Source organism: Thermobia domestica, chromosome 2, assembly GCF_964235325.1.
Source record: "Thermobia domestica chromosome 2, izTheDome1.hap1.1, whole genome shotgun sequence".
In the NCBI taxonomy this organism is placed as follows: domain Eukaryota; kingdom Metazoa; phylum Arthropoda; class Insecta; order Zygentoma; family Lepismatidae; genus Thermobia; species Thermobia domestica.
In genome coordinates, this window is record NC_137455.1 from 122,719,520 (window position 1) to 122,733,389 (window position 13,870).

Genomic DNA, 13,870 nt, shown 5'->3' on the forward strand with positions numbered 1-13,870 from the left:
TTAGCACATAAAATTCCGGGCCGTTATTACAAACCAGAAATTGTAAGGAGGTCGCTGGGAAGAGGATGTAATAAAATGGGGTCGTGATAGAAATTAGGTTGAGAACCACTGCTCTAGAGGATTCGGTTCCTCATTTTTATGTTTCGAAGTGAATTTGTGAATTTAAACACAGTCTTGAAAGCTCGAAGACGACCCGCAAAGTACATGGACAAAATATGCTTATGACACTCCATCTGATATTTTTGAAAATGTGTACGATATATTAAAGATGAGAATTGTCCATTAAAGATGAATGAATTTCAGAAACTAGGCATTTCATAGGAACACATATTTCATATTTTAAGCAAATATTGAGCATGAAAGTGCCACAGTTGACAATCTGCAAGATAGTGCACCAGTTGACCAAAAACGAAACAGAATGAAAATCTGTAAGAACAACTAAGCCCATTTAAAACATGGCCACACGCACAGATTCATAACTATTAATAAAACATGAGTATATTAGTAGATTGGAGAATCGGAACCAGTCAAAATATGCAAACGTCCATATTCTCCACCTATGAGATATGCCTAAAACATCATGGCTACAGGCATTCGAGATGCAAAAAGTATCTTTCTTATTGACTAATTTCTACAGTATAATATCATCACCGCTGGATCTTGGGTAAAGCTTTTCGACCAAATGAGAAAAAATAGCAGTAAAAAGTACAATTTGTTACAATAATGCTCGTACTTATATTCGTGTCATTCTAATGGTCAAAACCGACCAGTTGAGGTATAATTTGCAGATATATCCGACTTATTCAGCATATGTGAATCCATTGTACTTCAACCTCTTCTCGAAGCTGAAAAGATACTTTGAAGGGACTTCAATTTCTCCAGACAAAGACAAGTAGAGGAGTATTTTGTAGGCTAGGAAATTCTCTGATTTTCGCAATATATTATAAAGATATTAAAACATCCTTGGATCAAGAGTGCAAAGAGAACGCGTTTAAAATATATATATACTACTTTGTACGTACGTAAATACACCATTTATATATATATGTAATATGAACCAATTAAAACTTTTTGACTTTGTGATTACCCATTTCCAGCAAAATAATTAGAACTACGTATAGATTTATTCAACCAAAAGTGTGTTTCATCCAAACGTGACGGGATGCTAAAATATTTTTTCTGTATCTTTAAGTACATATTAATCAACTGGTCATGAAGTTTAATGAAATATTTTCTTATCATCATTTAAAATGTCAGTAAAACTTCTATTCGTTCTTTTGTTCAATAAATAAAAGTCGTATCGCAATGGAAAATTAATCATAGATAAGGATACAAGTTTCGAAAAGTGTTGAGAAAGAGAAGAATGTAATTGTAATTATATATTTATTCTTATATATAATACACATGTACAAAGACGAAAAGTTTAATACAAATTCATATATAATTAAAATAATTGTACATAATCAAACACTTTCATGTTTAAAGACCTATCTTAAGCCGATGATTAGTATTTTACCACTCATCACAATACTAGAAGTAACATAGAATATATAATGATCTTATTTTACACACACATACACACAAACATACACGCACACACATATATATATCGAGGCACACATATACACAAACTAGAGTAACGTAGATGTAAGTTTCTCATGTTATTATTAACAGTATAGAGACCGTGACAAATGCTATTGACTTTAAAATTTACCCGTAAAGTTTATTTTATTATTATTAAATTTTTGTTCATGAATATAGATATTAAGAAAATGTAATTTTTTAGGTTGAATTCAAATTACCATTCTTACATATTAGTGACAATGTTTACCATAAATATTATCTCAAATTATTATATATTATATTAATAAATAATGTGTCTTTCACAAAAGAGGCCTATCACAGCAAAACGTATTACAATTGTTTATGTTTCAGAACTTAAAAGATATATATAAGTTTAAATTCTTCATTACATTTTGAAGAAAGTTACACGGTAAAATTTCACAGACAGACTTATTCATGCTTTTCATAAGGTAAAATTTCACAGATAGACTTATTCATACTTTTCATAAGGTAAAATTTCACAGACAGACTTATTCATGCTTTTCATAAGGTAAAATTTCACAGATAGACATTCATACTCTTCATAAGCTGTGTCAAAAGGGAAAGTATTTGCTATAATTCTGAAATTGCTTTCTATTTAAATATACTTAATCACTTGATTTGCACAGATACGACAATAATGAACACACCAGTGTAGTAGGAAACTGTCGCCAAACCACAATTACCTAGGTATTTAAGATACATTAAATAAGAGGAAATTCCATTTCCCCACTACAAAAAATAAGTTCAATGTTTTATTAATCGATAAATAAACGTAGCTATAGCAATATTTCAAACATGTTTAAATACGTAAATCACAATTCTCTACAGTATTTAATTACTCATATTTTAACAAGAATAGATATACATATCCTTCTTATCTATCACAGCAAGAAAAGAATCTTTAGAACCAACTCAGGTTCTTTTTTAATAGTTAGTGCTCAACTTCTGTATTACTCCTTACCAATTTAAACCATCAACAAATTTGGCCTAGAAACCAGGTCTGAAGTAATGAAACACTTTTCTCAAACAATAATTTGTACAGAGATAGTCCCTAAAGAAACTTTTGTGTTTCGTTGTTCTGATATATTCAACTCTGAATATGAACTGTAAAAGAATAACACATAAATGCAAATATTTTTTGTGCAATAATAATTTACAAAGGAAGCAAAATCTAAGAACACATTATACAGTTAACATAGGACTATTGACTTTTGGATTCATTTTTTAATTCAGATAATTGCAATCGCCTAGTTTGTTTTGACGAAAATTAGAGCATTTTTTAAAAAATGGAATAATAAATGCAAGGTACAATTTTATGCATGTTTTGTTCAACAGCTTTAGAACTGTATACATGGCCATAATAATGATTATCAAAATAGAATCTTATATTATATACACATTTCATAACCTTGATTAACAAATAATGTATAATGAGATTCAATTAGTCATTTCGAAATTATAATTTCATTGTATAATTGAACCATTACACTTATTTAAAGTATGACGTGTTAAAAGGAAACTCTAAGCACACACTTTTCTGGTAATATATAGAATAATGTTGTGCAATAGATCTTCTTACATTAAATATTAATTTGCTCCACTTCAATAATTTATTTTCTATATAAAATTGAATGTTATAAAACATCCCTCCTGGAGTCATAGAATATGTGTTTCTATATCTTCTTAGATTTTTCCTAAATTACTTCATAATTTCTAAACCACCGATTTGCTTCCTATAATAGGAAATATATTTTAAAAGAACAGGCATTATTTGAATTTATATATTGCTCTGTAGTGTGACAAATTCTAAAACAGATTCCTAATAGAAATACAAACATTTAATTTAAGATCATTAAAATACAGCGTTCAATTACTCGTTTATCGATAATACAAAGCATTTAGTATAATATTCCAAGTATCTGAAAGTACTGATAATATTGAAAGTAATATGTGAAAATTTAATTGGTATATTAAATTATTTAAACGAAATCATATTGAAACACTGGTGAAGATTACAAAGTTTACTACCATATACCTACCACATTTTTTAAAACTTTAAACACATTGCAAATTATTGTTATATTATCATCATTTTCTCTACTTCTAATAGTGAATACATTGTAATTTTGGTATGTCACTGGTACGTCAGTTCAAATATACACACACACTCATACAACCGCTCTCACTTCTATTTATATGTATCGTATAATACAAGTCAATCGTAGATACAACCCTTGAGAATGCCACTTCCACCGATTTCACTGGAAAAGGTGAGAATCCCCTTGAATTCTTCTTCATCCCCGAATTTATTTTGTACACCTATTTGTTGAGCCCTTCATACCAAAAGCTCTTTTATTTGTTTGTGGCACAGTCCGTTCCGAAGTCTTCTTCGTCTAGGTGCTAGAGTTTCTCTTGTACTGCTCTTCTGAGCTCTTCTGTCGCTTTCGCCATTTCTTCCCCATTTCCTCCAAGTTCCCTCTTGTTCTCCTTGCCCTCATCATCATCATAGTAGTCCTTTGGGGGCTCCACTGGGTAACTACGACTCGAAGCAAATTTTGGTCGAGGAATCCTCACTTTCTTCACGTCGAGAAGCCACGATTCCATGGTAAAAGATTTCTACAAAGAAAAGAAACATAAAAAATTATCACTCATTCATAAATGTTTTACATTACTACATAAATCTATGAGTGCAATTCAATCATATGATTAATTATATTGCATTGTGTTTGAGAGAAATAAAATAAGAATAGACTACACACATTACAAGAAATTAGAAACTCTGAAAACTAGAAATCTTTTTTAATCACCCAAATAAACGAGGCATCCAGAAGACAAAATAATTTGAAAGGAAGAAGGTAAATACAAAGTACAAAAAGATAGAAAACAACAACGTTTTCTTCAGATTTTGAATTGAGGAAAGTTTCCAAAAGTAATGATACAGAATGGAATAAAATTTAATAAAATTCGTTGTTTCCCACAAAGTTGTTATTAGACATCTCACAGTTGATAGAATGTAGTTGCATTGCCATTTTTAGTCTTATATGATTTCTAATTAGATCTAGAGAAAATATATTTTGAAATTAACTGGGATCAATTTCATTCGATGGCGACATTTGGAACATAAGAACTGGCAGCTTATTCTTAAAACTGTTATACGTCAAACATTAGCGACATCTCGTTAAGTATTTTAGTGTTCAAGTAGTTTTAATATCAAGAGATACTTTAATTAAAATATTAGTTTTAGAAACAGCTTCGTTTCTGACAAAAATAACTATATGTTGGTAATATTTTCATCAAGAAAGGGTGGCATGCAAAGAATAACTCACACCAACTTATCGACAAAGTTGATGTTTCTTAAATGTATAATATTCAAGGTTCGATTGTTTTCGGTGACCCAATCACTCTTAGCGTGTAGATCCTAATCGTGGATTACACGATTACATGACCGAACAAAAGTGAATGCATATTTATTTATTTATTTTACTTTATAGAGAGTGTTTCAAAACAACACCGACGACGTTTGGGAGGTGATTCCTGACATCAAGATAAGACAAAAAGTATAGACCAACCTGGGTGCACAAATGGGTCCTTTCGGAGTTATAGGCTGCCGAAAACATGAAAAAATGAACTTTAAAGGTTCAGATCTCCAATACTATGGGACCTACCGTAGTCGGGTCAAGACTTCACTTAGGAACTAGTATGTGCCCTATCACGCAAGTATCAATGTTTCAGAGTCCTGCGGTACTTCCACAACAATTTTTATAGAGGAGTTTGTGGGTACTTTAAAATTATATGCCTGTAGCCAAACTTGCTCTCTAAAAATCGTTGCGTGAGTACCTTAGGATTCTGAAACTTGGATATTTGGATAGCGCACATATTGATTCCTAAGTGAAGTCTTGACCCGACTACGGTAGGTCCCATACTATTGGAGCTATGGACCTTTAAAGTTCATTTTTTCATGTTTTCGGCAGCCTATAACTCCGAAAGAGCCCATTTGTGCACCCAAGTTGGTCTATACTTTTTGTCTTATCTTGGTGTCAGGAATCACCTCCCAAATGTTGTCAGTGTTGTTTTGAAACACCCTGTATAAAACTAAAGTTTACTTTGGAATGGGAAAGTTTAGATAACATAGAATAAAGGGCGATGTGTACGCATCAGGCAAAGATACTGCAAATAATTAGATTTACATTTGTACTATGGTCATAGGTAGTAATATACGCCATTGATAGTGTATCTATATATGTAGTTTCGCATGAAAATGCGGACGTGTTGGATTCAACTTTTAGTGGGAACCCTTTGACTAAAATTTTTGGTTTTATATCAAAGTGGGGGATAATATAACTGGGTAATAACTATTTTGATTAGGTTGAATTGGCATAGGATAGAGCCTTTTAGCAATCTGATGTTTCTCCGATGATAAACTTTCCTTTACGCAGGAAAAATAAATTGAAGTATTTTAGCGTTATTGAGGATACTTTGAGGAATATCAATCAAATTATCTTTTTTTTTTTTTACACATCATTTTAGATGCATACACAAATGATTTGATCATCAAGATCTAAAAAGGATCTTAACAGTAAGGAGTATTACAAATGATTATCATATTTAGTTTAATGTATTCGTTATAATTATTGTGCCTCTGTAGCTGAATGATTCATTAAATGAATACCAAAATATAGAGAATGTGCAAAAGATATCCTGTAAGATTTAAATAGCATGGCCATATATGTTTTATTTCTAATAGGAAAATAATGAAGATGAGTCTTTTCGATCAGCAGTTGCGAAACAAGGCTATGCGGAGAGATAATGAATCTATCTTCCTTTCTTGGAAGGATAAGATGATCTAAAATCTTACTTTTGATTTCCTGTTTTATTTTTTTTTTTCACGTACGTTCTTTAGAAATTACCAATGTCTCTCTGTGCAGTTTTTCGAACATTGCCAATATAATTGTAGTTAATTTTTTATATTCTTTTTCGATTTTCAGAAGCTGAGTTTCATATTCGAATCATAATCACTTATTCCGTACTACACATTAACTCATCCTTGTTTAGGTATTACATGATAAGCAGGTAATGTGGTCGTAACTTATATCTTGTATTACAACACTCAATCAGTAAACCATCTACTATAATTCAGATCCCGAGAAAATTATATCTTATTACGAGCAATGAAATTCTTATGTTTAAGGCAGTGACCACGTCCCGCAAATGTCCGGATGACACAAAGCATCTACGAAGAGAAATAGTGGGTCGTAAAATTAAACTGCTGAATTACGAGGAAGAAGAGAATTTTTTTACCGCTAATCGACAACTCCTCAGTCTATCGCGGAACTAATGAACATAACTGTTCTTCAACCTCATAGATCGAGGAAATACTCGAATCAATTTAACTATAGAAAACAAAAGAGGCTGCACGAGTGGGGAAAAAAGAAAAAAAAAAAAAACAGATATCATCACCATTCCATAGGTATCGATCAAAGATAATATCAAGGAAGCTACTACTTTTTGTTTACCAGGAACATCTTCATTGTCTTTACAAATATTATCAATCTCTTTCAACATTTGAACTGTTCTGCGGAGAACGCCCATCTACTTCAACTGAAGGCCCTCCTCGTAAGAAGGAAACTGACTAATCATATAGTGACCTTATTGTCAAGAAGTGCATTATTGAATACAAAGTGGGACGTAAAGGTCATCCGTTCCCCTTCATGACAATGGAAAATGTTACAAAGACTAATTCTTTTGAAATGATACAGCATCGTTGTTTATTAAAAGAGCTCTCCAATAAGACCTTACTTAATTGTAACGTCTGCAAAAGGAAATAATTAATAATAGTGTTATGCATGTTTTTTTGTTTAAAAAAATAAATATAGTTACTTAAGTCTGACCTTTCGCGTTGGTTTAGAAAGCGAACTAACTTAATAATTACACAATGTTAGGATCATTGAGGTTACAACGAAACTTAGATTAATTTACTGTATAGTTAAAAAGGGTATTCAAACGGAATATTTCCATTTGCTCTTGTACTTTAAGGTTCATTATTGGGATATGCTATTCTCATATTTATGTACTACAACGACCTCAAACTACTGATTTTTTTCATGAATATGGGTGGAAAGGTGAAAACTCAGACACAGCTAGTGCCTTTACTAATATTACATTTGTTGTAATTATTATTTATTTTTAATTAAGAAGCCCGATTAGATTTTCATATTTGACTTTCATTGTATATTAAAATATAGAGGATTACGTTTTAAACCAATCGATCATTCACTTTACTTTTCTCTTCCTGTCTACTACATACAGGATGGGTCGAAAGTCTCAACTCAAAAGTACACTCATCCTAGCTTGGACGTTCTACACTAGAATCAGCGTACGTTTCATATGGCTACCATTATTCCGGATACACTTGTGTAGGGTTTCTGCTATTCAGGTTGAACAGCAAGCGAAGCCCATGTTGTTATAGATGCACAAGCCTTTAATTCGTTGTTGAGATTTTATATACTGACAATCTTCACATTGTACATCTGCGCTTTCACATAGCCCGTAGGAAGAAGTTTAGAAGATCGTGATGGCCCCTCCTCGGGTTCCTGTCTTTCAATTTATGAACTTATACATATGCTACAAACAAATTCTGGCCTTCAAGTTCTAAACTTGAGAACACATATTTTTAATGACTCAATTGACTAGTAGTGCGCTTCCGAAGAATTCTTGGTTCGATCCCAGATCACATGTGTTCGCAATGGATAGCAGCGTCAGCGTGAGTTTTCTTGAAATTTTCCTGCAATGTTTCACTATCTTTACTTCACTGATTCTGCTATCACCCGTTGGCTCGTATTTATCGCCGTCTTTGACCTAAAAGGCACAAAACAACTAAAATTCCAATTTTATATTACAGTTCAATTTTGACTTTCATTGGCACAAGTTTGATTGTACAGTGTAGTTAAATAGTTAGTTTTTGGTGCGGAAACCAACGTTAGATTCCCGGTGGGAACGTATATGGTTGAGATCCCATGTTAAGTTGTATGTAGCCATCTCATATAGATGCAGTGTTCAAAAGTGATTTACACTCCAAAACAACTAACCAAACACATATATTGAAATTGTAAAACGACACACGTAACTGCTCTTAAGTATTTAGGTATATAATCTCATAATTGAAAGTTTTAAATGTATTGTGGGTTGTGCATATCTTAATGTATAAATAATCCATTCAAAACGATTTTCTAAATTAGATACTTTAGTGCTCCACAATGGTCTTGCAAGGAAATTTAGTTAATTTTTATTGGTTGGTGTGTAGCTGAAGTCAAAGCTTTAAAAATGAAAATAGAAGAAAAAGAAAGAAAGAAAGATATAAGCGTTTTACAGTTTACTCATACATGCATACGAAAATTTTAAATATTCATTTGATGTACTTTACTTTCTTTGGGAACACCACATATTCACGCTGGCTATGACTAAATTTCATGATAATTAACATGTCACGCTGGGTCGAAGTGCAGTAATTAGTACGTTCCACAAACAGTTTCTGTACGTATACTGAAACTGCAGATGATTCATTCGAGACAAGTTGCAAGATCTCTCGGTTAGCGTTCTCGGAACTTTAAACTCCAATCATCTAAACAGCACGATGGCTTAGTGGCACAGCGCTCATCTTTAGTGCGGGTATTTCCTGGTTCGATGCCAAGTCTAGTTTATGGTTTTTGAACAGACTGCCGGTTGCCGGTGTTTTGATTATTTTTGTCCATTTGAACCTTTCCTTCTTGCACCAGTCACTTCATTTCGCTCAGAAAGGAAAAGAAGATAGATTGTTTACCCAACTACTGAAACCGCTAAGTAATAATTAATATTTCCGATTAGTTGTGCAAACGATTACCAATGGAAGATTGTGAAACCAACGTAAAATATTAAGTACCAACTTTCATAAATATATCTATGTAAATGTCAGTATTGTGTAAGTTCAGAAAATTACATGAACTGCGGAATTTTTTGCAACTTATGAGCATTTCAAATGTAAGAATGATTTTTCACCGAACTCCCTACATAACACTAATTTGATGCATCCGTCATCTCTCTCTCTCTCTCTCTCTCGCTCTCTCTCTCTCTCTCTCTCTCTCTCTCTATATATATATATATATATATATATATATATATATATATATATATATATATATATATACATGGACGCTCTATATATTTATTATATACATGGACGCTGAACGTTAGTTGAATGATGGACTCATCTCTGGTGTGAGATGCTCCTACTTTGACTCTAGACAATGTGTTTCTTGGGTTTCCTCGAAGTTCTCCCTTTTTCTCCACATTCTTATTCCACCAATTTTTTCACAATCATTTATTTTTATTAGCCATTCATCTGCTTGATATAAAGTGCATAGCCGTATGACGTTTAGAATTCCATATTATATACGAGGGTTACCGGTAAAGTCATGGCAACTTTTTTCTTGCGAAAATGGGAACAAAGCAAGGAATTCCGGAATATGCAAATGGAAGGTTAATACATAAACGTTACAAATAGTGAGTTGCATGAACACATATATCGCCATCAGGGTATATCACGAGAAAAATGAGTACAATGAAAACTTCGTTTCATAGTACGTATTTTAGAATTACGACATTATTACAAACTCTAGTACTCTACAAACTCTAGTACTTTATTTAGAAGTATGACAAACTCTATAATTACAATTATGCATAAAACCCATAAACACATACCAGTGACATCTACAGTCCTTCGAAGTAGCCTCCCAAAGAATCCTCCACACACTGCTAATGATGTAGAAGGCGTCGAATATCCGTAACCTTACCAGAAGTAAATCTTTTGATTTCACAGGTCACTGCTGTGGCAATGTCTCAACGGCTTCTTCACTCTCGGTATGAAGTCTAAATTGCAAGAATAATAAATCTGGTGAAAATGGTAAATGCTACAATATTTTCTATCCCCATCGTGCAATAAGATTCTGCACATACGCTGCCGCACGGGCTGTTTCGTTGTCTTTACGTAGACGTTCAAGTCGTTGCTCTTGAATAGTCACTGATGTTTCTGGGCTTTACGCACAATTTTAATTGTACTTGTAATGGTACGTAATGCTGTAGTCCAAGGTATAACTTGTATGAAACGAATGATTCGTGGTACTCATTTATCCCGTGATATATCCTAATGGGATACGTCTGTTCACCCAAATCCTTGCATGTAATGTTTACGCATGACTAACTTTCCGTTTGCAGATTTCAGAAGTTCTTGCTTCGTCCTATTTTCGTAATAAAAATATAGTTGCCATGATTTTTGCGGTAACTCTTTTGTATACTATATATAGGGGTAAAAGTGCAGGGGAGCGCGGGGGAATGCCGTTCCCCTACCTCCGAAAAATATGTACAGCGTCCCCTAGTTCCTAAAAAATACAATGGTCAAAGATAGGCAGGGGCGGCGGGACGTCACGCCGCTACGTACCGTCCCTCTACATTTTCAGATCCACTTTTACCCCTGTATATATATATCGCACCAAAGTTAAAGATATTTGTAGTCATCTCAATTGTATCGTCATAAAAGACTTTTTCATGCTAAGAATTTCTGATCATAAATGGAAATTTTTTTAATACCGGAAGAGACAGATCTTCATTTCGTTTTTACTTCAATAAACAAATAACAAAGAAAAACAAGTAGAATCACTTTCACGTATGCTGTGCATAAGACCCGAATTCCGTGTTTCTTTACTAATAGTAGTAATAGAAGTAGTAGTATTACTACTATTGCCAATAATAATTCTTGTTTGTATATTAATCAGTTTAACGATCTTATGTATGTGAAAGCCGAAATTAACGATTTGAATATAAGTAATCTTCTTCCTGTCGGAAGGATGAGTCAATTTCCGGCTTTTATATATAAAAAGTCAACTTTTTATTAAATGAAATGGTGTAAAGAGTAAGAAAACTCTTATAAGTAATAAAAACTAAAGTAATAATGTGTTGTTTACAACAACTGACAGCAATTCTTGATTATGAGAAATTTTTACGGATGAGGGGAACAGTAGTTTATATTTTTCTCCCATAAACACTTTCCCATATTATTATTTTCACTTCCATTCACAACATACTTCACTTTTCACGTTTAAGTATCTACAAGAAAGACCATTTTGTACTTGACGTCCAGCAGCTGCTGTTGCTTACTACAAGTAGCAAAAATCTAACGATTATTATTATTATTATTATTATTATTATTATTATTATTATTATTATTATTATTATTATTATTATTATTATTATTATTATTATTATTATACATCTCATTTTGATCTTGATGGACTTCCACAGGAGCAAAGAGTAAATGTCATTGTCTTCCCATACGGTTTCCGAAAATTATTGGCTATATGCTATGCGCAACATTTTACTTGAATGTTATTTTCTATATCATCAAATCAAATACAAAATCAAAAGATTTGCACCTGTGCTGAATATTGCCTATTGATAAGTAATCTTGAATACTCGTAAAAGTAATAACTCGCAAAATTCAAAGGATCATTCGTAATGTTACGACTAGAGAAAGACTAAAATTTATTGAAAATATTTGATTAATTAATTTGAACACCCTCAACCACCCCCGTTTACGATAGGCGTTTCAACGAAAGTGTAATGATAAAAGGCTACGTCTAAATCAAAATGTAAGTATGTTCAAAAATTCATCTTAAACGATTAAACTATTTCCTTACTTCCACCATTTTATGAATACAAAGTAGAAAATTAAAATATTATAGAAATTGCTTCTTTCCTCCATTACAAGCAAAATTTTCGAAACTATTGGGACACGTGTAACTTTATTTTTTTAGTAAGGAGTTTATATAGCGAATTTCATCTTCTTACCTTGACGGACTCATGAGATATTCTATTCTTGGCTGAAATTTTGAACCGACCATTAGGATACAGTGACATGATGAAAACCCATTTCAGATATATATGTACTATGTTTCAAAATTCATTTCAAATGATTCAGCCGTTTTCTCGCGATGTGATCGGAAACAATATTACGTTTATAAATTAAATAATTTATTTTTATTATTACTAGTATCAATTACCCACTTCGAAGGGCTAAAATGAGAAAAATTAGTGATATGTTCCGTTAATCAGTCATTTTTTACTATTACTGAAGCCCTCTTTGATAGACGATGTTTTCTGCCTTAAAAATTAAATATTACTATTGTGGGCTGAATTTGGATTTAACGACATCGAAAGCGTCACTGTTCATCTCACCGACCCCGAAAACTGTGGATTCGATACTAATATGAGTCATCTTATATATCTCCCCAAGTTGTGGGGCTGAATTTGGATTTAAACTGCGTCGGAAGTTCAGCGATCCCGAAAACTATGGATTCGGCACTCATATCGGTCACTTTCGATCATTTTTTATACATCTCCCCCTCCGCTAAGTTGCACCGTCAAAGTCAAATGATAAAAGAAAAACATCCCAAACCCAAACCTCATCTAGGCACATGTTGAAAATTTGATCGAGATCGGTCGGGTGGTTCAAGTTATTAAGTCACGAACATAATCACTTTCATTTTTATTTATATAAATAAACAGATTTCTTTTGTATTTTATTTCTTTTATTTTAACTTACAATGCAAACACACTGACTGCTTTTATAATCATAATTCCACTTATTTGAGAAATTGTACAATTATTGAAATAGTATAATTCTAATTGTTACATTTCTATAATTTTACATTTCAAGTTGAAAATAAATCAAATACTGTTACAATTTACGATTTCATTCAAATTTATAATATATTCATTTTCTTAATTACTAGAACTGTGATTATGAACGCAGTCCGTGCATTTGAAAGTGAAAATTCAATAAACAAAACACGAAATGAATACCAAAGAAAGTGAATTTCTTTAATTAGAGATATCTCTGTGAAAATTATGTGGAATATATAAGATCACTTTTATTTTTATTTACCTAGGTATAAAGTTAATTAAATTTGTATTTCGTATTGGAGTTTATTCCAAAATATACTTTTTATCCTAGTCTTACGTATGGATCAATACCGAAGAATGAACGATTTGACAGAACAAACGTTCTCTTTACAATCCAACAATAAGTTTTGAGTTCGAAGTGTTGTGTACAGAAAGAAGGTTTGGTGATTACAGATCGTCAAAGTCATATACACACTAATTTTTTTCTTACAAAATTTGATTTAGCGTCTCGCATGAAAACGGGAAAACTACATTTTGTATATATATATATATATAT

At 32.2% G+C, this 13,870-nt stretch overlaps 2 protein-coding genes across 8 annotated transcripts in view; one reads left to right on the forward strand and one right to left on the reverse strand.

Annotated features, from left to right (window-relative positions):
• Positions 1-13,870, forward strand: part of dysc (whirlin protein dyschronic) — a 708,896-nt gene that overhangs the window by 562,807 nt on the left and 132,219 nt on the right. The window lies entirely within an intron of this gene.
• Positions 1,367-13,870, reverse strand: part of LOC145675209 (uncharacterized) — a 96,816-nt gene continuing 84,312 nt past the window's right edge. Inside the window, exon 3 of the mRNA XM_081745593.1 lies at positions 1,367-4,221. Within this exon, the coding sequence (XP_081601719.1) occupies positions 4,006-4,209 (204 nt within the window). The 5' untranslated portion in view covers positions 4,210-4,221 and the 3' untranslated portion in view covers positions 1,367-4,005. The remainder of the gene's footprint in view (positions 4,222-13,870) is intronic.